We start from the raw sequence: 25,684 nt of genomic DNA on the forward strand, positions 1-25,684 counted from the left end.
ATTGATGAGGCAAGCCAGCCGAGACGCACCCTGACACTTCTCCAGATTAACCTACACTGAGAACAGCTTTGTTGTCATGTCTGTGAGTAGAACCTGGAGGAGATAGTTCAGCCTCCATTGAGTCTGAAGTGACCCTCCCTCCCTCACATTATCATTTTCAGCTGTGCACCTGCATTGCTATTGGGGCAGGTAGGATACAGTGGCCAGAAGCTTATATTGTTGGATGCCTCAGAATATTATTTCTCTGTGGTGTATATGGACTATGCTGACATTCTTCTTTATCCTTTAGGTAAACAAAGCTGTTTTGGCTTACCCATGTTATGTCTGCCTCTAGTATTTTCATGATGTGATACTTGTCATTACCATTTGCCAACACAGTGAATGCCTGAAGGTTAAACTCTGAACATGGTTTATGAGCTCCCCCATTATGTTCCAGCCTTATCCCTTAGTATGTCCTCTCAAACTTCACCCTTGAAATGCAGCAAGCTATTTTCTCTCACATCTCTACCTGTCATTCCCTTTTCCCTCCTTGTGGCCCAGCTAACCCCAGTCATTCTTTAGGCCTCAGCTCAAATACCAGTTCTCTTAGGAAGCCTTTTGTGACTCCCCAAGTCATTCCTCGGAGCTGTCATAGTACCATCAAAGTTCCCCATCCTAACAAAAATCACACAATGATGTAATGGTTTGTTTGTTGATAGAACTTCCATTAGGCTGTGGACAACTCAAGATCACTACTTCACCTGGCTTGTTCATTATTGAAACCCTAGTACTTGGTGCCATAGTATGTGATTAATAAATACATTTAATGGATGGGTAAATACATTCATAATGATAACAATGGGTTCATTGAATGTCTACAATATTATAGGTACCATGCTAAGTACTCAGTGTGTTTGTGTAATCTCTTATCCTAAATACAACTACATGCAGTTGGTCTTGTTATCCTAATTCTACATTTGAAAAAAAAAACAAAAAAACCCCAAAAAACCAAGGGTGAGAAGCCAAGTAACATGGCCATGGCTGGGATCACACTATTCAGTGCACAACTGGAATGTGGACCCAGGTCTACCTAATACTTTATGTATGCATTTACCAAGTTGTATTTTGTGAGACCACCTTTTCCCCTCTCACCACCCTCCCAGCCATCCACACTATATTTCTATCCAAGTCAAGCCATCTGATCTGGAGGCAGAGGAAAGCAGTGTTTCTAACATGCCTTGGGACTGGGCCTGGATTCCACACTGTTATTTTCAGGCCTCATAGTTTGATCTGTCACAGCTCTTCCTTTGATTTTCTTTGGTGCAAGTAGCTTTTCTTATGCCTGGTATTTCATTAATATCTCCTGGGACTGTTTCAGGGTTTGTAAAAAGGCTCTGGGGTGGGTCTGGGGGATGTGAAGACTCAGATTTCTTTGTACCCTTTACAAGGGAGAGGGTTCATAGTGTCTATTAATTCTAGACACATGAGCAAAGGGCCTCCTGGGGTATTTCTCTGTTATTTTCTTCTCCTCTTGTTTTTTAAAAGGTTGTGCTAGGGTTTCTGGGGGCTACCTCAAGAGCTTTCTGTGGCTGACTAGATTCATAGGAGACATCCTTGTCCTCTGGAAAACACATATTAGAGTTTTTCTAAGTCTTAAATCCCTCACATATGAAATAGACTAGGACAGAATTGATACAGAGGCCCTTTCCTGCTCTAACATTCTGGGTTCTATGGTCCCTGTATGTTAAAGGATCATTTAAATACCAGCAGATGGAGACTATAGTTATTATTTTTTATGAGCACATGTAGTCTTGTATGCAGAAGCTGAGGCCAGAGATCTGGAAACAGTGCCCTGAGGCTTGGGAGTTGCCATCCTGGATGGACTCATAATGGTTGGCTTCAGTCTTCTGCTGCGCTGCCCGGTATCCTGAATACTTCCCCAGGAATCACCTTCACAGTATTGTGCAATTTATTTATGTCCCGAGCTGATGACTTATGAACTAATGGTTCTTTACTGATCACATAGGAATGGTCTTTTAAAAGGATCGATCTTATTTTTTTTCCTTTTTTTTAAAAAAAAGCTGTAGTTTAGAAGTTTATTTTATCTTCTCCATAAACCTCAGCATGTTTATCTTTTGTATAGTTGAGTATTTTTTGATTTCCAAGTAATGTAGTCTTCAGGGATGTATACTACTGTTTACAGATTAAGTTTGGACTTTTTATATATTTTAATCTCTGTGTTCAACGTGGGGCTCGAACTCACGACCTTGAGATCAAGAGTCCCATGTTCTACCAACTGAGCCAGCCAGGCACCCCCGTGGAGTCATAATCAGGCCATTGATGCTGAATATATGATTCCCTTCCATGTGTTGTTAATTTGGGAGTTGCTTGATATTTCAAATTGTCTTGAATATTGCTATGTTTATATGTGTACAGTATTTTAATGTTGCCATTAACTTTATTGCTACTTTTACAATTAGTATCTCCCACTAATGTCTCCCCCATTTTGTTATTAAATGAATATGGAAATTAGAAGTGAAGAATAAGCAAATTAGAGCTTGTTGCTGAGAAAAGAGAGGAGGCATTATTTAAAAATAGATATATAATAATGACTTGCTTGCTTTTCAAAGCTAATTTATTCCCTTTTGGACTGTGTCTCTGAAGCATTCAGTTTCTTGGGTTTGGGGAATGTACTTGTAAGTGACAACAGTGATGACTATGATGGTAGTACCTGACTTGTACCGAGTGCCTCTTATGGGAACACACTGTTTGTTCTCTTTATATGCGAAAACACATTCACTGTGTACTATAACCCTTTCAGGTCTTGTGATAATTGTTCGCATTGTAAAGATGAAGAAAGTGACTTTAAGGCTAAATGGCTTGATCAAGGGCACACAGTTCATGAATGGTGGTACACAGATTGGAATTCGGGCGGATCTGACCCCAGAACTTGCATTTGTCTTCCTGCTCTTTGTTGCCTATTATGTTTATGGTGTTCTAAAGCTACATGCACTTGTGACTAGTCCCAACATTTTGTGTTTTAAGTATCTAAGGAACTGAAATCTTGGTCTCTGGTTTGCAAACTTTCCTAGTTTATTAGCAAAAGAACATGGTATACAAGTAAAGGCAAGTTTTATAATATCCCAGAGGCAAAACTTAGGTTAAGGGACAAGTTGTGTTAGGGTAACCAATAGATGCTCAGAGGCATAATACAGGAACACCAGAGAGAAGTTCAGAGTAGGGTCTATTTTCCTTTATATGTGTTTCCTTGTGCCATTAGCCTGGGAAATACTATGGACCTATGGATACTATGGATTAGAAAGAAACCAAAAACAAACCCCTCATCAAACAATGTAAAAATTTCTTACAAACCAGCCTTTGCCCAAACCAACTAGTCATCCCATAGAAGTGTGTAATTAGGTAAAATTGTTCTTCAAATTCTGTCTTTCCAACTTCAGTGGAGGTAGAAGCCATGGGAAAGAAATTATGACTGGAAAATAAACTCTGAGAGTTGAACAAGATCTTTGACATTTCCAATCCAGACTCCAAGGGTTCTGACTACTTGGCCACCCAACATATTTTTTGTTGGTTTTAATCATAAGAAAACTCTTTAAAAAATCATGTACGTTAGGACTTGAGAAGTCATCTTTGATAGAACTGCAGAGATAGAGGACTCATTCTAGAAGTTGGTTTCCATTAAATTGATAGAAGAATTTATTCAAACAATAAACCCAACACTAGGATTAGAAGATGATGCTTCCCTAGGGACCTGAGGACTGCTGCTTTCCTTTACTCAGGAGCTATTATGACTAAATGAGGAGTAATACAGGCAGAGGGAAAGAATAGGCAGTATCTCCTCCAAGTCTTGGGGTGTCTTCTCCTTCCTGAACCTGGCAGCTAAGTGAGTGTCCTCTCTTGGAGAGGAGGCTGGTTGTAGCTCTTTTACTTACAAAGCCTTGTGTTCCATAGATTCCCTGTCTAATTTAAAACTACTTACCTAGAGATAGTATTTTTCTGGCCAGAAAATAACGTGTTCAGGGAACCAGTTTGTCACCTATTTTTGTTGTTGTTGTTTGTTTCCTCCAAAACAATACTTTTAACAAAAGAAAATCTTTCAGGGCCAGGGTAAAACTTTGAGAAATTCTAGAATTCCTCATTAGCTGGGCTGACTAGATGTCAGCCAACTGCACTGCAGAACCTGCTGCCACTTACCCCGAGAGTTCTGGCGAGGTTTCACTCCTGTGACCTCCCTTTTTAGGGAGCAAAGAAACAAGAGTGAGGGCAATCAGGCCGATTAATTCTTTACAACAAGGTTTTATTTATTCTTTTCTTTGACCCCCCCCCCAAAACATTAAATTTGTTCATCTTTCTTTTATTTTTAATAATTTTCCTTTTGGATCCAAACGAGCATTTATATTACAGGATATCCACCTGGTCAACATGCAGTGCTGAACTCTGGCTTTAGGAAGATGCACCGATACTCTAGGCGGGCCAGCACTGGCTGCCATTCCCCCACCATTACTGAAGGGGTGTCAGGCTGGCACACCGCAGTGGATGCTGCCCGTAAGGAAGTGTCTCTAGTGTCTTGACTCACGTATGTTTTGTAATGCAGGTGGCAGCGTTTTAACAGCCTAAGACAAAGCACCCAATTTTTCTCTTGATCCTGTCTTACATGCTCATCTTCTAAGAGCAAATCAAGGCGGGAATGGCCTGACCTTAAGTCCCAAAGGACAGAGGGCATGGCCTGGACACCCGGTTGTCTACTTTTTTGTAATGCTATCCTTTGAGGCTGGTACCGGTGCACCCTTTGCAGTTTTGAAATCTGTTCCTGATAAAGCTCATCCCCTGTCCCACTCACCATCCCTCTCCCCTCCCGTGGCACTTGTACCACTAGGAAGATCAGTAAAATCTCTCCACTATTGGCACTACTATAATGAAGAGTTGCTAAACTCACAGAGATGGTCTTCGGGCTGCTTTAAAGCAAGAACCTCCTTTCTCTCCATCTCCCAGTTCTGGAAAAGTTCTCTATTAATCCTTTGAGGGCTTCAAATCCACTACCTTTGGTGAGTTTAGCAGAGAGAACTTCTCTGAATCCAGTATCGTGCTAACAAGTTTACCAGTGATCTAGTATAAGAGACGATCTCAGGTCACACACTTCTGTTCCTGGGACTAGCTGGTATTTTCCATCTCAACCTTCTCTTTGTTCTATAGCTTGTCTTCCTAGCCTCTGCCCACATTGCCCCAGCTACAAAATGCCAACTATACTTGATGCATTAGATTTTTCTCCTCCATTGGGTTTTTCTGGACGAGTTTCAAATTTGGGACTCAATTTGAGTGGAGTTGCACTGTTCTCTAATATCACCGAGTGGGAGGTTCCTCTGCAAGTGCAGCACTTACGGTGGCTTTGTATAAATTTTGGCTTGTTCACAAAACACCAGAATAGAAAAACACTGGTTGAAGTTTGGCCTGCAGGCTAAGTATATATCCCCATTGGTAGGCATTAAAATTCAATGCCTATGTTTTTACTATATCTGCTGGGATCTGCTTAATGTGGTAGAACACCATATCAAATGTAGCTAAGACCAGAACTACTGTATACTTTAATTGGCAGTTAGATTACATTGTTTAGCCCTCATTTCATTTTACCTTTATTTTTTAAATTGATTAATGGCACCTTGAGATTCTGGAGTGTGTTTTTCCTGCTCATCCCTTATACAGACTTCTAACAGACTTGCTTTGAGCAGTGGGTTTCCTATGTGGTACAGACCAGTGCTAAAAGAAATCAGAGTACTGGAAAGAAAACTGAGTCACCAAATAAGGTCAAATTTGGATTTGGCAGCTTTGTTTTAGTGTCCTTTCAGTTTTGGGGCCCACCTCTGAGTGAACCGAAGAGGAAACAGTAGTAGTTGGTATAGATGCTACCGATCTGTTTCCAGAATACAGAGAGAATCCCTTACCTCTGACAAACTGGCAGAACAAAGAGAGAGAGAAAAGACTCCTGTGTCAATGTTGGGTTAGAGAAGAGGACTTTGTGAGGATCCTAAGCATTAGAGAATGGTTATTTGATCTAGGACTGGCTTAAGTGTCCACAAAAAGAAGGTACCAGGAAGGTCTGACCATGAAAACTCAACTTCTTTCCTGCATTAAAAACAAAAGTCAACTTTTTTTTTCTTAGCTAAAAAAAAAAAAAAAAAAAGAGGAAGGAAAATGGGAAGAAGAGATGGTGAAATAAAGCAAATCTGGGATTCAGGTTCCAGTAAACATGAAGTTTCTTCCAAAAAAATGGAATGCTTATAGCAATGCCAAGAATTTCATAGGTCCTTAGTGGGGTATAAGGACAGAAGATTTTTCTAAGTTGATTTGTGGAGACTAAGAACTTTAAATGATGTGATAGTAATTTACTTACAAACACTATGACACACCCATTAATTAGCCAAGCTTTAGTATTTCAATTTTCCTAGTGAGGGAAATAAAGCATGTAGACGCAATACCCTTGCTGAAGGCACTAGTATGGAAGGCTGAAATAGAATTATTTTTGACCCCCAATAATTTTCATTTCCAGATTACCATACTCTTAAACATTTTATCTTCTCAAGACCTAAATTTCCTACTTATTGATTAAAGATGTACTGGGGAAAAAAATCTATATTCATTCTATTCTTTCCTTGGCTCTCACTGAAGTTTTCAGGAAACTTTACATTAATGTAGGTTACATTTTATGTCCCTAGAAACAAGAGACAGAGACTGACTTAGAAGGAGAAGAAAGACAAAAGAAACAGAGAAGAGGGAACTGGTACTATATAACCTCAGATTTTTGGTTTAAATATATTAAGTTTGATGGAAATTAATTAGAAGCTGATTCAGAAACACTGCAGAGCACATATTTATCCTTCATTGTTATTCTAGAGCAGGTCTGTTACAAAAAATCCAAACAAAAAGATACCAAATAAAAATAAACATAGATCCCCTTACCATTTTTAAAATCAGATTTGCTCAACTCTTTCATACCCCCCGAAATAAGAATTCAAGCCTCAATAATGTATTTACATAGTAGCATGGCTTATTATAAAATCATTTGCATTTAGGTCAAGATACCTTTCTTGAGGGTCAATGTCCCTTTGGACATAGACAATGACCCCTTGAGAGTCAATGTCTAAAGGGTCAATGTCCCTTTCTCCCCATTTTTATCATGAGGGAAGGGAGCAGAAGGAAGAAGACTACAAAAATAGAAGGGCAGTTTGGAGGCACCCCAGCTCTCCATTAGACTCTGTGTGAGTCTCATTCATATTTCTCTACCAACTGGCTTGAGTTTTGTTAAGCGAAGCTTTCCAGGCCCTTTGGGTAGGCTGGGACAATCTATGGATCTGTTATCTTTGGCTTGGAGTGATTTCTCCAGGATGCCTAAGCATCAGAGGGTCAAAGCAGGAAGGATTTAAGGGAAGAAAAAGATGGCCATCAGAAACCAAAGATAGTTCTTTCCGTTTTCAGTTTTTTATCCAATCCCCCATGTGGTATGTCTGTGTTCTTCTGACTGAATGAGGGTCAGTCAGCACATGATGGCTGACCGATCACCTCAGCTGTCATTAGCTAAGCCTGCTACTGCAACCAGCAGAGAAGCCATCAGCTGGGGCTCCGTTGGGATAAATGGCTACAATATACTGGGTGGTTCGCCGAAGAGAAAACTAAAGACAGAAAGAGCTGCAAATACAGGCAGCACTCATTAATGTGGCATCTCTTCTGATCCTGTCATGTAAAGGTTAGGTCCTAAGTCCTGAGTTAATGCTGTTTGGCTTTTATTAAATTAAGAGTCTCAGTATGGAGATTGATTTATCCAAACCTAGACCTGATTCCTTGTGGGGCTCTTGTCTGGAATTAAAACATGACACTCCAACTGGACACTTGCAGGGGGACCACTTCTCTCTTTTATCTTGCCTTACAATGACCTCACCTAAACCTCTCAGACAATGCTCAAGGCCTGGGAATCTAGGGAGGAAGAATGGACAGGAAGGGAGAATCTGATGAGGAAGAGGCTACCCCAAGGCATGGAAATGCCTCTCCTCACCATGATCTTTGTGCACACTGGCACCATGCCTTTGAAGGTCTCACATCATAACAAACATGAAACTGATTCAAAAAAATAAAAGGGTGAAAATTCCTTAACCTTCAAGTTTCACAAAGTCCCTCCAAGGTAGAGGACTATCTGCTCCCTGCCTGCTACACATATACCTTTTCTTTATATGACCTCATAATATTTATTATAGCTTAGCTGAGAAATGAATCTCCATGTATCCTTGGCTCAACCTACTAAAGACAAACTCTGTCCAAAAATGAGACATCCAGAACAGGCTTTAGAAATAGGATGTAATGAAAAATTGAGAACTTTCTTTAAAAAAAACCCAAAATTATTAAATTTTGTTCTATTATGCCAGGAGAGACCTAATTTGCCTGCAGTAGGCTTTCATTGAGTATGCAGACATTTCATATCCCCATCATGCCCCAATAGTACTGCACCTTATACTGTTTCAGATCACCTTGTGAGTATCACCTGGTGAGTCCCCAACCATTTTCATGAGATCAAAGCATTCCCCCACAGCAGAGGCAGGCACGTCAACAAACAAGCCTGGACTAGGTGAATTTAACCATCTCAGGAGTTGGGTCAGTGCTAACATGCAGCAGAGCAAGGGCTGGGATAGGAGAATAGAAGGCAGGAGACAGGCTCATCACAAAGGTTGTAGGAGAGGTGGATGTGTGTATGGAAAGAAGATGCCGGCTGAATGGTGGGATACGGGGTTGTCTTTTTGTGGTCCCAGAGTCAAGAGAGCGCAAAATCCAGAACATCTGGATTTCAGCTTCAGAGAAATGTCTGTGATTTCAGTACCCTGTAGGGACAGTGAGTAGTGAGCAGAAGTGAAGCCCAGAATAGAAACTGATTCCTCAGCTAGAAGAAGGGATAGATCCACATTGGGCAGTTGTGTTCATGGCTTATGTTGACCCTGGGGGGGACATTCAAGGGTACACCCTCTTTATAGTGGAGGTAATTCTATCCTGACCCTGGTTCACAGAGCCTCTTGACCTAGAGCTCTACTCCTATGTCTGAAGGCCGACTGGCATTCTGACCTCATGGGGATTGAGAGAGGGAGACACGTGAGTTTGTTACTAGAAGTCTGCCTGGAGCTGTAAGTGAAGAGAGGAGTATCTAAACACAGACATAGACTATCTCTCCACCTTGGTTTCTTTTCCTTCTTTTTTTTCCCCTTCCTCTCTCCCTCATTACTTCTTTGTTTTGAGAGGATGCTGAAGACTAATATTAGCAAGGGAAACTGGATATATAAAGATTCTTCTGAGGGGACCTGCAGTACTAAGTCTGATAACACGGAGTGTCTGAAACACTGATAGTGTTCCCAGTTTGCTTGGCATTTCTTGAGATGCTGCCATACTTTTTTAATCCAAAGAGAAGCACATGTTTTGAGATCTCAAGGGGCTGCTTTACAAGGGAAAGAGAAGAGGCAGAATCTGATAAGTAGGAAGGGATGTCCTGGTCAACTATTAGAGGGAAAGTGAGAGTTCATACTTATCAACAGGCAGAAGGAAATGGTTAGAAGATTATGATAATGAGTTCTGTGACTTAACTGAAGACTGTCTTTTATTTTCTGGTCTTAATGGAAAGATAAATGCAGGCTAAGGGAGAAGAAACCCAATTTCTTGGTCAGGGGAAACTGATCTAGAAAAACGCAGGTGGTTGGTCGGGAGACTGCGTCTACAGGGCTTTACAGCACTTCGTTTAAGACTCAAATTCTTGTGTGTATAAGGGTTTAAGGAGTTCAGGTGTCCAGGAAGGTTTCCTGGCATGGTAAATTTAGTGTTCGTAATGTGGTTTACAGGCAAATTCCATTTCTGGTAATTGCTCTGCCAGCCCAAATTTCTCCTGCTGTTGAAATAGCTTAAGATATCGCTTCAATTCCTTTTCTCAAAACACAATGCAATAGACTTGCTGACTCAGAACGGCTGTCCTGTTGTGGGCCTGTCCCCAGGGAAAGCTGCATTTCTGAGGTGGAAGAAAGCAATTTTGTGCACAGAAAGCAGCCCACAGCAGCACTTTGGCACGAAATGATGCTGAGCAGAGGAAACCTTTACCACACTATGAGGCCCAGCGCCTGAGTCTTGTGTAAAGTGCATGCCTGTTAGGATCGGGGCGTTCCACGGTCATGTTCACATTGCTAGCTACTCCCGAGTACACAAGTGCTCAGCGGGAGAGGAAAATGAAAGTGAGCGGAAGGTCTGAGAGGAGGCAGCTTATGTTCTGCCTCACTGGTCTCCTGCCCTGGGAGTCCTTTGATCGGAGGGGCTGACCGTGGGTCATGAAGCTGCATCAATATCTAGAAGAGAAGGCAGAGCCATCACAAATGATCCTGCAGCCACGTGATTGTATTTGGCTTTTCGGGGTTGATGCAACTACTCCTTAGTTCCATTTCAACCAAAACAAACAAAAAGCTTCATAAGTAAAAGGAGGCTCCTTCTAAGAAAAACAACAGCCCCTAACTTCTCCTACCCAAGAGGTGGAGTCTGTTTTGGCTGGAGGAAGATAAAAAAGAGTGTTTATCCACTGTGATGTCAGGCCAGGGGAGGGTCCTGCGAGGCAAGCCCCATCTGCTCCTGGTGGAGCAGGGAAAGCCCTGACTGGCGCCCTTCTCCGGGGATCCTTCTTACTGTGATGAGCCCAGGGAGGAAGTGAAGGGGACGGTGCATTCCACCAGATAAAGAGAGTGATGTGCTTCCCTGAATGGACAGTCGAAACAAGAGGAGCACGGATTAGCCAAGAAAGGCTCTCTTTTTCGTAATGCTTCTGAGATTGGGGAGTTAAGAAGGACACAGTGGCCTGAGGCTGTCTTCTGCCCAGCTCTTACTCGGGGAGGGGTAAAGCCCAGTCTCATCACATGATGTGATGAGGCCCCATCAGAGCCTGCTTTGCTAGGAGGAGCAGCCCAGGTCTAAGCTGAGGTATATTTACTGATCACCTTCCAAGTATCATGCCAAACTGACCCTTAAGCACAAGCTGGCTGAGGAAGCTGCCAGACCAAGGGCCCCTCCTCCCAGGAGGTCCTCAGCAAACTCACACTGATGCTCCCATGGAAGCTTCTCATTTCAATCTGTCTGCCTTTCCTCTCTCTCTAGAAGTCTCTACCAGGTGATGTAGGGCCCACCTTGGGTTTATGTGTGCTGCCTGGTCAGGGACTGGCAGAGAGGCCTGCGGGCTCCTGGGCCAGAGTCTAGGTTGACATTCGGCTGTATGTGCTGATACAACTGTAGGACTGTTCCACGTTCTTCTAGACTGGTTGGAAAACAGACTGTGCCTTAAATGGCCCCCACCCCACTCAGGGATCCCTTATGACCAGCATTTGCAGGGCTAAGGCCTGGCAGAGCACGGGGCCCCAGCAGGAAGGCTGAAACTCTGCTCACACCAGCTGGTGCGCTGGCCAGAGGGGTTAAATGCTTTTAAAATATCACCCTTCCTGGAGCGTCAGGGACCTCTGTGGAGCCTGAGGGACCTCCCTGGCCTACCCTAATGCAGCACCTACTGAGTGGGTGACAGGCTTCCAAGAGACAGGACTGTTGCCCCAACATCACCCATTCATCATCTCTCTGAGTCTCTCCCCTGTGGTCTGGGCTGCTGGACTATGGCTTTGCTCACCCAGACCAGCCCTTGCTGCTGCTGCCACGGCACCCTGACCCCTTGTTCCACTTCAGCTTTTCCCTCCCTCCTTGCCTCCTATCCTTGGCATCCAAGGCTCCTAAACTTAGCCTGTGCTTCTTTGGGGGAAGCAAGCCAGAGGGTAATGCATGAGATGCTGTTGCGGTTGCCCTGATGGCAGTGGTGCTGGCCGGGGAGCAAGAGCTGGTGAGGGAGGAGGTTCCTCTCCTGTGGCCTCCACGACTCCCCAGTTAAGAGCCAGAAAAATCTTCCAGGCTTTTCAGGGCAAGGGGCGTAGACACAGGCCAGCTCCATCCCTCCACGGCTTAGAGAAAAGTGGGAAGGGGCAAGGGGAAGCAAAGCCATCCTCACGTCCCTTCTGCCGTGGGAATAACCCTCTGTGTTCTTGTATTTCCTTTCCCCAGCAAAGAGGCAAAACTATGGCAGTGCCCATCTTGCAAAGGGAAGTAAAGCAATCGGGCACGTTCGACTGGTTTTCCTTGGGTCCTTTCCTTCGTCTTGTCCAATAATGCATGGTGTCCTTCTCTCTTCCTCCTCCCTCTTCCTCCCCCCCGGGCAGCACTGGCTTCCCAATTCGGTCCTGGTTTTCTCCGTGTGAGAGAAGAGCATGCATCGGAGGGGGGAGCAGCCTCTAGCACTTGTCGTCCTCTTCCGTGTCACTCAGGAGGTCGCTGACAGCCCCACACATCACACCTGGCCCGGGCCCCCCGCGCCTCCGCCGTCGATAGTGCCCATTGGGCATCTGCCAGCTGTGCCGCAGCGGTGGGGCCGAGCCGATGGTGTTGGAGCGGCCCAGGCTGGTGGCCACAGCTGCTTCGAAGGTGAGCGTCTCCTCCTCGCCACAGTCCGAGGCGTGGGAGTCTTCGTGCAGGGCCAGGTAGGGCTCGGAGATGTAGCGCTGTGGGGAGGCGTGCTGACCCTGCTGTACGTGCCGGGAGCTGGAAGACTCTGCCAGGCCGGCCTCAGGGCTCTCCAGGGCTTGGGAGGCCAGAGGAGAGCCACCCTCGCTTCCATCAGCAGGTGGAGACATGCTCCCGGTGTGTCGAATCAGGGAGCTGTAGGAAAGGAGGGGCCGAGGCTTTGGTGGCACGGGCGGGAGCTGCCGGCGACTTCGTCTCGGAGTGCTGGTGTCAGAGATGGAGGGGATGGAGCTCTCACTCAGGGAACCCGTGCCCTGTGCAGTGGGACAGACATGGCATGTTAGACGGGGCTGGGCCTGATCCCTACTTGCGGCCCTGTTACAGCCCCTAACCCTTCTGACAGAGAGCCTGTGGAGTGTGGGCTCTGGGGGAGGGAGGGCTGAGTTGGGGTCCCATCTGCAAGTCCCTTCCCCTAGGAATGCAGGGATTAACTGAGACTGAGGAGTCTCTGCCACATAGGCCAGGGCAGGTCCATTTAAACTGCAGCTGAGGCCTGAGACTCTGCACTTCTAACAAGCTCCCAGGTGCCGGACCATGCGACAAACACTTCAAGTAGCGAAGATCTGGAAGCTCTATGTATGTTACAAGTGGCTCACCAAAGAAAGCCTTGGGACTTTTCAGAAAGACCACTTACAGGAAAGGTGAATGAATGCTCTAGGGTTGGTGTCTGGGAAATCCTTCTTGGGAAGTGGATCTGAAGGAATGGCAAACACCTTCCCTCCTCTTCACTTTTGCCTTCGCGTCTTCAGTGGCTTGCTGATGTTAACTCACCCACATGACCAGCTGCTTCCTCAGACCTTACGTGACCTGCTCACCTATTTATTCCCAAGGGTCCCTGAGCCCAGTGCCAGTAAACGGACTTTCTGGAAGGTGTTTCTCAAGGTATGTGTGACCCATGAGCCACCTGCTCAGAAACTCTTGGGGAAAAAGGAGTCCTTTCAACTGCAGACTTATGGGTTTCCCTTTCTAGCTGGTCTCACTACTGAAGTAGAATGCTTTAGGCCCCAAGGCTATGCTTTGGTGATTATGTTCTGCACTGAAATTTGAAAGCCACTACTCTAGAAGAAAGTTCTCCACTGCCTCTAAAATTCTCTATTAGCCCCTCCTCCTCCCCTCTGCTCACTGCTGTTGACTGGATCTCCCATCTGGGCTCTGACACCCATGGTAGGGCTGGGAGGAGGAGAGCAGGGCTAGAGCATGTTTTCACATAGCTCGGGTAGTTGTTTTTTAGGCAAAGGATGGTGTTTCAACAATAGTCTGGAAGAAGAAGGTGGTCTTCTTGCGATGGCTGGAAGCTAGGTCAGTAAGGTTGAACTGATCCAACTTATAAATCCTGTGCTGAGGGATGAATCACCATTCTAACTAATACTTAGGATCATGTAATTGGTCAAAGAAATTTTTCTGGCTAAAGGTGATCTTTTCCTCCTAAATCTGACTGAGACATTCATGCACGTATTTGTTGGGACTTTGTACCTCTGGGTTCTGAGGACTGAGATGGAATGACTTCTCAATACCATTGTCTTTCTTGGGGGAACTATCTGGTTTTCTGTGAATTCCTATCCTTTGTAAGTACACAAGCATGAGTAGCTAACTTCTGCGCACAATGGATATAGTTTCCTGTGAAACCAAGGTCTGTGTGGGTGCCCATATTTTGCACCTAATGTTAACAGACCACTCCTCCCTATCTTTCTAGAGGCTCTACTTCCTCTCCATGCTCACCTGTCTGTTGGGGGTCTGTGACCTGCCCTCGCTGGGAGACCTGGACTCATGGCGCTCGGGGGACTCCCAGTCAGCCTGGGTCCCTCGCTCCTCTGAGTTGCAGCGGGAGACATCGGGAGAGAGAAGATGCTTTCGCTCTTTTGACCGTCCCCGCTCTCTGCCCCCTGAGCGGTGGGTGTCAGACTTGTGGCCTGGGAGAGAAGACAAAAGCATCTGATCACAACTCTACCCATACTGGCCTCTGAACATAAAGAGATGTCCTATAGCCTGGGACTGAGCCCCTAAAGAACCCCAGCTTCTCCAGGCATGTCAGAGGCAGGAGGGAAAGGTTGGAAAACTACCCTTTGTGAAGAGGTAAGTGTGCAGACACATAGGCCAAAGGATGCAATTGGTTCTCTTCTGCTTCTGTTAACCCTAGACACAATTAAGATAGAATCTTTGCCAACACCCTGGCCCAGGAATTCTCTACGTCCTAAACATGGGTGTTTAGGGGGGCAAGATAACTTTTGGGGGGCAAGATGGCACCAGTAGAAGGGATGGAGGTCAAAGGGTTTCAGTCCCATTGAGGGCTTCTAGTCCCATTTCTGTGAATTACTGGCCCTATGCTACAGGCATGTCACTGCTTTTTAATATCTGTTTCCTCATCTAGCAAAACAGCGTTTGAAGTAGACTAATGATTTGCTAATGATTGTTATCAGTATGACCCTTTTCCTTAAAACAAAACAAAAAAACACACACAAAAAAACCAAAAAATGAAACTCAAATACCTAAAACAATTCCAGGTAACACTATCGAAGTTGAAGTGGAATTGGAGGTGAGAGCCCAGACCCTGCCAGGAATATATCAGAGGCCCCCTAGCAAACCCCAGGGGTTTTGCAGAAGGCCATTTGAAAATCTCAATTTTTTTTTATTATTGAAATATAACTGAAATACAAGGTTAAATTAGTTTCAGGTATACAACATAATTGCTTTAACAACGCTATACATTTTAATGATTTCTATAGCCCTACTCTGAAAGAAAGAAATTTCAGCCTTTATGATGAATATAGAGGACTTCATTTTGGGATAAGTCACAAAGGGAAGCCACTTCTGGTCATGAGTGTTCTTCCTTCCCTCACTCTCCTCAACCTGCATCCTTATCTGAATCCTGTTCCAGTGATTTTCAGTTCTTGCCAGAATTGGTCGTCAGGGCAGGAGTCTGAAAAGAGGTGAACAGTGAAGACCCCTTCACCTGAGTCAGAATTCAGGCGATGAGCTGACAGTCTCAGGGAGGAGTGGTAACTCCGGCGACGTGACTTGTAGGTGTTTTCACTGCTTCTCTCCATAGAGAATTCCTCCAACCATGAGGAATTTGAACGCTTATCCCGAATGGTGGAAAATGAGCGTCTCATGGAGCTAGGGTCTGTCACCACCTGGAAACGTGAACCCCCCCCCAGAGGAACACAAAATCTGGATTAATTACTGGAAGGTTCTAAAATTAGGGAAGAAGTGAGATAGAAATTATTGAACATTGCAAAGCATAACTTCCCTTGAATCCCTCTTGCTCAGACCTGAGCTGAAGGAGGCTGTTCCAGAAAGTGTCTTATGCTATATTAACACAGATATTGAGACTTAACTAGGGTCTTTTCTTCGTGCTCAGGAAAGCAAGCAGCTGAGTATACAGGGTAAGCTTCCCATACAGCCATTTACCAGAAGAACTCAGCCAGGACCTGCAGTGAACCTTGGAATATGTGAAGGCAATTGTCAAAAAAAGTCTGCACCACACAAGAAGCACAGCTTTGCCTTTTATTATTTCCCCTCGCCAGAGAAGGCCCTGCCATGTAGCCTGGGAGCTTAGGAGAGCCTGTCACTGGGCAGCATCTAAGATTGAACTGCTCTCTATCATGGGTTCCATCCTAGTCCCACCTTAAACTCTGGCATTTTTGATTTGCCACAGATGTTAAAACAGATCCACAAAAACTTCTTGTCTCTGTCAAAACTTGATGTGAGACAGACAGACAGAAAAAAAGAAGCCAGGAAAACAGACAAATGAGGCGTGGCCTGCACTGGTTAGGACAGACGGTCCTGACACAGAGCTGTGTGTGTACGTAATTGCATATGTGCTGGGGGAACCAGGAAAGGAGAAAAGGAAAAATACACAGGGAAAATCCTGTAAAATATTTCTTGCATGGCTGGTTGAGTCTTGAGAATGTTGATCCCATCCAGAAGGAGTTATACCATTTTGCTGGCTAGACTGTTATGGTTAGGGCTTCCTTGAAAACACACCGTGGAGGAGTAGGCTCTATTAAAGATGGCCCATGAGCCAGATTTTTCTTGTAGGGAAGGGATGGGGGCAAGTCAAGAGCTCACCTGATAATATCAGATGTTTTTTTCATAACCCATCAATTCAATACAGCCCAGGATGCCACTGCATAGGGTAGGTGGTGATAGCTTTTTACCTGGGGATCCACAGTCAGGCGTGGCATAGAGGATGCCCTCCCAGATCCCGTATGCTCCTGGGTGTCCGAAGGAAGGTAGATGCCATGGTTAGAGGACTGCACGCTTTTTAATTCACTAACCTCTGGCTCCTGGAAATAAACACACAGCCACGCTTGTGGGACTTGGTTCCATCTCATTGCTTCTCACCTCCAGTGGATGATTCTGCCTCCTCCATAACAAAAATGGCTTTTAGAAGACAGACTTGCATCTTTATGGTCTCAGTTGTATGTGTATATATGTGTCCATTTATGTATGCACATGTGGTATACCAGATGTCCCAAACAGAAAGCTCTACCTGGGATTAAAAGGTAAAGATTACCTTTCCTAGTCTAGTATTTATCACTTTTATTTACTACTAAGCAATGTTTCAGATTGTATAGCTCTGTAAAGTATTATGAGTCATAATACTTCTTAGATATGTGAAGTCTACTTTTTGAGAGTTGGTAGCGTTGGCTTCCTCAGATTAAAAGAATAAGCCTATTTATCAACTAAATAGAAATTACTGGGGGCGCCTGGGTGGCTCAGTCAGTTAAGCGTCCAACTCTTGGTTTTGGCTCAGGTCATGATCTCATGGTTCGTGAGTTTGAGCCCCGCTTCAGGCTCTGAGCTGTTGGTAGGGAGCCTGCTTCAGATTCCCTCTCTCTCAGGCCCTCCCCTGCTTGTACTCTCTTTCTCTCTCAAAATAAATAGATAAATTAAGAAAAATAAACAAATAGAAGTTCCTACTCTAAGGAAAGTCACCAATTTCTGGTGTCAAATATATCATCTCAAACCTTAAGACATGACTTTGTTAGCTGAGAGCTTTCCTAAGATTGAAACCATTTGAAAAATGTGGTAGGTGATGCTGTCAGGGATGCTCTAAACTAGCAGAGTCCAATATAATCCAAACTACCTATGTAATTTTAAATTTCCTAGTAACTACATTTAAAAGAGTAGTTTCGTCAAACAGTGTGTTTTATTTAATCCAATATATCCAAATATTCTCATGTCAACATGTAATCAATCTAAAAAATGAAGATATTTCACTTTTTTTTTTTTTTTTTTTTTTTTTTTGCACCAAGTCTACCTATCGCACATCTCAGTCTGGACTAGTACATTTCAAATGTTCAACTGCCACATGTGGGTAGTGGCTGTTATACTGGGCTGTGCCACTCTAGAGAATTAGAGATTTCTAATCCACCCTTCTAAGTCTCTGTGCAACTTTTTTTGTTATTTTCCTGGCTAAAGAATGTTAGTTTGGCAAATGTACGTGATCTATACAGATAGCTACTGTCATTGCATAAAGGGTAGGGCTGCCTTGGAAATGTTTACATGGCCACCAAAGAGACCTAGAAATATCCTGGACATCTGGAGATTATAAACCAGAAAAAAAAAGCTATTTTATATTTAGGAAATTATACCTTAACAACATAGTTGTCTGAATAGGGCACTGCTGAAGGAAGCGTGCCCAAGACCCTGTGGCTGGGTGGTTACTGGGGTGAATGGGAGGACTGCCTTCCTAGGACATGTGATACGTGCACTTGAGGGAATTATAGCGTTTGTAGTACATGCTTTATAAAGCACACAGGTCCGACTTGAAACAGACGTGGTAACAACACTACAGGCTGTGGGGTGTGAGAGGTAGTGTTAAGACACACGCACAAATCATGGCCACGCCTCTGGACGTGGAGCAGGGGGCCCCAAGGGATGGGCAGGAGTACACAGTGGTGAGAGTATAGCATGGGCTGACACCTGAACTGAATTACAGACACCAGCACTGACAATGAGATGAACACATATCCAAAAAGTCCTGGCACTACGGCTCAGCCCTGGGGAACCCACAGAAATAATGATGTAATAAAGCCTCCCTGTGAAAGAAAGGACACATTATTGAGATTTTCCCAGCCAGATGCATCATGAGGCAGACAAGCTGTAAAATGCTGAGAGGCACTTTTAAGAATCAAACTATCTGTACCAATTAGTCCATGGTACTAAATTCCTCACAAAGAAAGGCAGGAAATTCGTTCAAGGCTTCCTGCCTACCTTACCAAGAACACCTAAGGCACTCATACCATGCGAGGGTCTGGTCTAGCTGTCTCCCAAACACAGCGACGCAGAATTCCCTGTCTCTGCAGTCACTGGAGACGGAATCACCCATTTGAGCTACCAAAGGGTTTTGCCCTGCTCTGAGGGTACTCATGCCAGCAGACATGCACTCCATAAACAGATCAGTCCCACATTTCACCCACATCATCCATCTAGGATGGCTCTGAGGTGCACGGTAGCAGTGGAGAGGGGTCAGGAGAGAAGGGGAGAGAAAAAACAGATGAATTATAATCAAAATGGCATAGAACTTACTATAAGCTGTCTATATGGACTTTTGCAAATGTTGGGTTTTGTCTTTTTCTTCCCAGGCCAATGAACACTTGGGGTTTAATTCTAAGCTCAGGAAGGAACCTGATCTGATGACTCCTGAACTAAGGATAATGGTAAAGTCTATTATCATTGGAAATCACATGTTAGCTTTGTATTAGCAAAATCTAAAGGTCAGTGTGCCCCCTCTTCTCCAAGCTTAAACTTGACTCAAGAGGTTTCTCAGGAATTTTATCATTTATGCTAATAAAAAACTATAGGCTTGGGGCACCTGGGTGGCTCATGTGCTTAAGCGTCCCACTTTGGCTCAGGTCATGAACTCACACATGAGGGTTTGAGCCCCGCATCAGGCTCTGTGCTGACAGCTCAGAGCCTGAAGCCTGCTTTGGATTCTGTGTCTCCATCTCTCTTGTCCTTACCCCGTTTTCGCTCTGTCTCTCAAACATTAAAACAAAAACAAAACTCTAGGCTTATGGGAAGGATTTTAGGGACCTCTTAGAATGTACTTGGCTGGTAGAATTGTGACCCAAAGGGACACACAGAAAAGAGGTAAGAGATTGTTCTGTAACTCTTGGCTGACAGCCGGTCACTCACACGTGCTCCCCTGAGTGATCCAGGAGCAGGGCGTCTCCCAAGGGCTGGTGTAGGGTATTCCTGTGTTCCCAGAAGCAGTACCTGGCTACACTAAGCTGTCCATTTGGTGCCATTGATTCTGACGGTCCATCCTAAGGCCCCATATCCAAGGCAAGATTTTGACTCTTGCTTCTACATTTGCTGCCTACAGGCATAAGTTAAGAAGGTTTGGCCTGAAGCAGTGTAAGTTCCTGCAGTAGGTAAGGCGCCTCTGGGATTGTAAAATCTGCAGAGGAAGCATTTGTCACAGAACATCAAAAATTCAGCTATGAAAGGAGAGACAGCAGGAAACTCCTGGGGTAACTAACTGGCAGGACTATTGGAAAGGGTTTTCCTGATAAACCATAGCTATGAAATAAAATTTGGAAATGAGAATGGGAGGGATCAGGAAACCAAGGAAAGATTTTTGAGGTCATGTAACTCATTCATTCACCAGAGACTGCTGTTCCTGAAACTGTCCATCATCGGCTGGGTCCATACAAGCCAACTGGAATATTTCCTGGGGGGAGAGCGGACTCATCGAAGGGTATCCACTACGGCCACTCCTGAAAAGCAATGGCAAAGTAGGAGGTAATGTGTACATGAGAGAAAAAGAGAGAAAGCCATGTCATAGGCACCACTATTAATTCCCACCCCAGACAAGACTTCCTTCCCACCAAGGGTAACACCCTTTAATACTGGCTGGCTTGTAAGCCTGGTAACTGACAGGCAGCTGGACCCTAGAATAAAAAAGTGAAAAAAAAAAAAAAAAAAGCATTGGAAAGGAGAAACCGGAGAAACCACTGTTTTCAACCTGTGTTGGGAACCATTCAGTATTCTGCTGGTGACTGGTGTATCTGTGACAAATGACATTATTTGTCACACTCAGCCATATGGAAGACCAATGCTGGATTGCAAACCTGTTTCTGCTCAGTTTCTCCCTTCAGCAGAAAAAAATGCCATAGTTTAAACAGCGAACAATTTGTTTAAATATTAAGCAGTCATGGTCTTTTAAAAAATTTCCTCCAGTTTCAGTAGAAATATGGTTTTATTGTGCCAACATCCCTGGCCAAACTAAACAATTCAATGCTATGAACATTTATTGAAGGACGACTGTGCCAGACATAGTATCTGTTGGTTTATGAACGTGTGGAATGATCTCAGAGGTGCTGGTGAGGAGGTGGTAACTTCTGGGTTGATGGCTATGTACGGGGATGCTTGAGTGGTGATGAGGTAAGAGGCCTCTGAATGAAAGGTATGGACAGCTGTCCCTGTGTGCCTGATATTAAACCACTGTTGGGTACCTGTGGACACTCTTAGCCAATGGGATCCATGGGGCAGGTTAGGAGAAAAAGAGATAGCCAGTCTTTCCTGAGAAGATAGCTGCTGTAAAATAACAGGTGCCCTCTGACCTACTCAAGGATGCAGAGTGGTCTTCCTGATCGTGGGAAGAAGGTCAGGGGCTGGGCCACAGCTCTCAGTAATGGTGGAGCTACGAGGAAGAGCCCTTTCATGGTTGAGTCTACTGTACTCATGAATGCATCCACTGGAAAATTTGAGGCATAAACAAGGGGTTCCAGTTACTTGAAAATAATCCATAGGCACAATCTTACCTTGACTTGGATCACAAGGAGAGATCTGAAGAGCAGAGAGTCACCCCCCCTGTCTGGCCCCTTGCTGCCGGGAGGAGGTTTGCTGAATTTTCACAACTGATACAGAGTGATCTGATATTTAAATGACCTGCTTACATGTTACTCATCTTACTCAGTGTGTCTTCTCCTGAGAACCACTAGGAGTAGGATAGGCACTGCTGTATGAGGAATCACAGAATCCCTAATAGGTAGAGAGGACCCTTGGAATCACTGAACAACCTCAGAGTTGACTAACTTCAACCGAGAGTTGGCTTCAAACTTTAAAAACCTTGTCTGTCTTCTCATCGTTAGGATAAAGTCTGGAACATGGCTGCTCATGATCTAGTTCCTGTTTTTCCAGCTTCCTCTTGCCCTTCACCCCCCGCTCTTGAATTTCATGCTCTTAAGTTCACTGAATGTGCCCACCCGGCTTCTTTCTGCCTCAAGATGTTAATACAGGCTGTTCCCAGAGAACAGAATGCTTCTCTCCAACTCCTCTGCCCTCCACAAACTCTGTTCATGTTACTTTGAGTTCATCCTTCAAAATTCACTTTGTTAAGTAAATGCTCTCTGATCTCTCCCTCTGCTGGAACTGGCAGGTACCCCTTTCACATGGACTCAGATTCTGCCACGCTGTTTTCTTCCTATACAAATGACTGAAAATGACAGCTTTTCTTCTTTCCAATAATTGTGTTTCATGACTGGCTTCCCACCAGGTGTAAGCTCAGTAAGGGCAGAAGGTACGGAGGGACCAATGTCCCCCTTTCAGGACATGTGCCAACATCGATCCCAAAGGCTCATGCCAGAAACTTGGGGGTCATCTTTTATTTTTCCCCCTCCTTTACTCCCTGAGGCAAATCAATCACCAACTCCCATCCAGTCTCCCTACTGATAATATTTCAAGTCTTTGCATCTTTCCCCATCTCCCTCTTGTTAGTCTAAGGAACAGTCATTAATAATTTACACAATTGCAGTCACATACCAAAAGCAGTACTGTCTCTCAAACTCCTCCCCTCTGATCCAAGTCCACACTGGATTCAAGAATGATCTTTGAAAAGTTCAAGTCTGATCATGTCACACTGATGAGTAAAACCCCACTCCTGTATCCCATTTATAATGCTCCCACGTGCTGGCCCCAGTGGAGTTCGTCACCTGCTGCCTCACTGCGCTCTCTGTGCTCCAGCCAGCCATCAGGCTCCTGAAGCTTATCACCTTCTCCCTTCTCTTGAAGAACATGCCTCTGAGTCTCATTTAAACATTACTTCTGCAGAGAGACTTCCCTGACCCCCCGACCAGGTGTGCTGCTTCCCTCCTGTGGTATTCCAATAGGCGACCCTTCTCCATTTGAACTTTCATCACTTTTGTAAATTTCTTTTTCAGGATTTGTCTCCATGGGGACTGTGATCATGTTGACTGCTAAATACTTAGTGCCTGAGCCAGCTTTTCCATCATATTGGGTTTTAATAAATATTGGTCAAATCAATGAGTAAATGAATCAATAAACAGAGAAGTTGGACTGATGCCATATGGGAGTTATGTAGAGCAAAATGTTTCGGTGAGAGAGGTCTAGGTAGAGGGGTGGCCTCCTTTCTAAGCCAAGGACTCTTGAAAAATGCTGCACACCCTTCCACTGGGAAGGTTCCACTGCTCCAGGCATACCTCCTTCCCGCACAGATCAAAGATAAACATCTGCTGGTTTTGTGTAGACAGGAGAATCCATACCTTGCTACCTCATCACATCAAATATTTGTAAAAATGAGGAATTGCGTTGGTCATGGTGTTGGTCCTTTGCTTCTCTTGTAAATGTGTTGGATTATGACCTCTGAAATCAATGTTTTTCAAAAACAGGCGTCCAACACCACAGGCAGAAAGGAACTCATGGTGAGAGACTCCAAATAGCTTTCATTCCCCTGATGATTCCTAAAGTCATGATATTTAGTCATTATTGGCTCCATGAGAACCAGGACTGGGTTAAACCCAACAACAAAACCTCATTTACATGGGGTAGAGGAATTTCTACCCTTTGGGTACTTGTACATGCTTGTTGAGGAGAGAAAAACCATGTTATAATGAGATAGGGACGGCATAATAAAGCATTTATGACTAACAAGTAGGGGCTAAGGCTTGTAACTCAGAAGAGTTGACAAATTCCTTAATTGAGGTTTTGTTTCTGCTTCCAATATACACATCTTTTTTTTTTTTTTTTTTTTTTGTGCCTGATCTAGGGTTGCTTTTGTTCATTACAGATAGCACCGTAGTGGGAATACTCTAGAGGTTAGGAACAACAAACTTAAATTCCAGTTCAGCTTTGGCAGCTAATTTAATGTCCAATTTCTTATTTGTTTGAATGATGACACTAACTTATGCCCTTTTTCCTTTGTCCATTCCCAGTGCTGTCTCTTGAGCTGGCCACAATACCAAATATGCATTGTCTGCCTTTTATTACCCCTGCTGAATAACCATTTTAAAATAAAAATTGTAATGGGGCACCTGGGTGGCTCAGTCGGTCAGGTGTCCAACTTCCTTTGTGAGTTTGGGCCCCACATCGGGCTCAGCGCTGACAGCTTGGATCCTGCTTCAGATTCTGTGTCTCCCTCTCTGCCCCTCCCCCACTTGCACTCTGTCTCTTTCTATCAAAAATAAACATTAAAAAAATTAAATACATAAATAAAAATAAAAAACGTCTTCACCTCAGAGAAAGGGTCATTTGGCTCAGACTATTATTTCTGGGGCATTTCTGGGCCTGCACAATGGCATGGGTGACAGGATGCAAACAGGGCAGCTGTGGACCCATTGGTTATACTCACAAGCCTGAGACAGGGTCCTGCTGGAGATAAGGCAGGGCTTTGGCATTAGCAATGATCTCCTGAGGCAGAGATGAAGGCTCCATGCGCTGGAACATGGGTGCGTTTTTCTGTGTTAAAAGTAGGAAGGAGGAAAAAGGAACTCATATGACCCTGGGGTGTGTTGGTGGAGTGGGGAATACAATTCACTTGGGTAAGATAGGAACATGCCTGATACTCTGATCCACTGGGTTTCTAATCCCCACAACTAGAAAGTTCCTGGACACTGCACCCCTACCTCTGCTTCTAAGCACTTGCAGGGCACTGTGCCCCAGCTATGCATAGGCCCGTCCCTATAGGGAGTCATGTGACTCCTCACGGCCCACCCACCTCCCATACTGTCAGTGACCCTCACCTGTTCCTCCAGCTGCTGCCTCTGCTTCTTCACCTTACTCTGTTTATAGTAGTCCATGATCATCATTGCTGCATAGATTTTGCCCACAGTCAGGTCAGAGGCTAAAAACACAAATGTGGCATGGAAGGGAACAGGGAGAAGACAGGTGGCAGAGAGTGAGGATACCTCACAAGCTTCCCCATTCTTTGAACCAGGTTTGCTCCCTCAGCCATCCACCTAGCCAGTATTTATTGAGAGCTCCACATGCACCAGACCCTGAGGATACAAAGTGACTAGGTTGCACATCTATCTTTGGGAGCTTCCATAGCCACCCAGTGAGAGTAGGGGTACTGATGAGAAACCACAGTGAGTAAGCATCACCTCCACTGGTCTAGATTTCCATGCCTAAGTAACGGCACCCTATTCCCACCTGCATGAGGGTTTGCTGAACAGTTTTATGGGTAGGGAGAGAGCTATGCACCCAAGAAGTTTCACCCACAACTACAGTGACCTATCTTGAGAAAATGTTTTCAATTCATGCCAAAGGGATTAAGGAGTGGGAGATTTGGGTTTCCTAAGAATAAAAGAGCAACCTTCCCTTATCTCCTTGATCACTCAGTGTCCTAAAAGATGTGGCCTTGGTATGCTGAGCTCAAAGTGACAACGATACCCAGGAGGAGACCCACACCTTTGGGCATGGGCACGAGCAGATCTAGCATCTTCTGGGATAGGTGAGGCCAGATGGCCAGGGTCTCCTTTTGTAGTTCTGAGTCTAGCTGCTGTCTGTCTGCACCACCTAGAATAAAATAAACTTCAATAAATAAAAAAGACATACAAATAACCAGTACCGAGGGAGCAGGTGGGGGGAGGAGCTGAATCAGCATGGCACCTCATAGTCTCAGAGGAAATCTTGGCACTTCGTGATAGTGGATCTTGTAATACCACGTCTTTCTGCTGAAGAAGCAGAACACATTTTGGCTCCCATTTTTAGTGACTCAGGGATATCCTGCCACAAGATCTGAGGCCCCAAGACCAAGATCAGCTTCCTCATTCATTTGAAATACCTCCCAGGTGCTTAATATATCAGAGGGAAAGATGAAAAGAGC

The 25,684-nt window shown here is 44.6% G+C and overlaps 1 protein-coding gene across 8 annotated transcripts in view; it reads right to left on the minus strand.

Annotated features, from left to right (window-relative positions):
• Positions 1-5,382: 5,382 nt before the first annotated feature.
• The window catches only part of CACNA1E (calcium voltage-gated channel subunit alpha1 E), a 496,397-nt gene continuing 476,095 nt past the window's right edge, over positions 5,383-25,684 (minus strand). For 4 of the 8 annotated variants that reach the window (XM_081791869.1, XM_078440843.2, XM_078440840.2 and 1 more), the window contains 8 exons: positions 25,267-25,374; positions 24,600-24,700; positions 24,209-24,315; positions 20,225-20,336; positions 16,767-16,895; positions 15,560-15,740; positions 14,329-14,519; positions 5,383-12,863 (listed from right to left, as the gene is read on the minus strand). In XM_081791869.1, the coding sequence (XP_081647995.1) occupies positions 12,321-12,863; positions 14,329-14,519; positions 15,560-15,740; positions 16,767-16,895; positions 20,225-20,336; positions 24,209-24,315; positions 24,600-24,700; positions 25,267-25,374 (1,472 nt within the window). In that variant the 3' untranslated portion in view covers positions 5,383-12,320. The remainder of the gene's footprint in view (positions 12,864-14,328; positions 14,520-15,559; positions 15,741-16,766; positions 16,896-20,224; positions 20,337-24,208; positions 24,316-24,599; positions 24,701-25,266; positions 25,375-25,684) is intronic. The other 4 variants (XM_081791872.1, XM_078440842.2, XM_081791871.1 and 1 more) reach the window with 1 other exon arrangement.

Source organism: Panthera onca, chromosome F1, assembly GCF_046562875.1.
Source record: "Panthera onca isolate mPanOnc1 chromosome F1, mPanOnc1 haplotype 2, whole genome shotgun sequence".
Lineage (NCBI taxonomy): Eukaryota > Metazoa > Chordata > Mammalia > Carnivora > Felidae > Panthera > Panthera onca.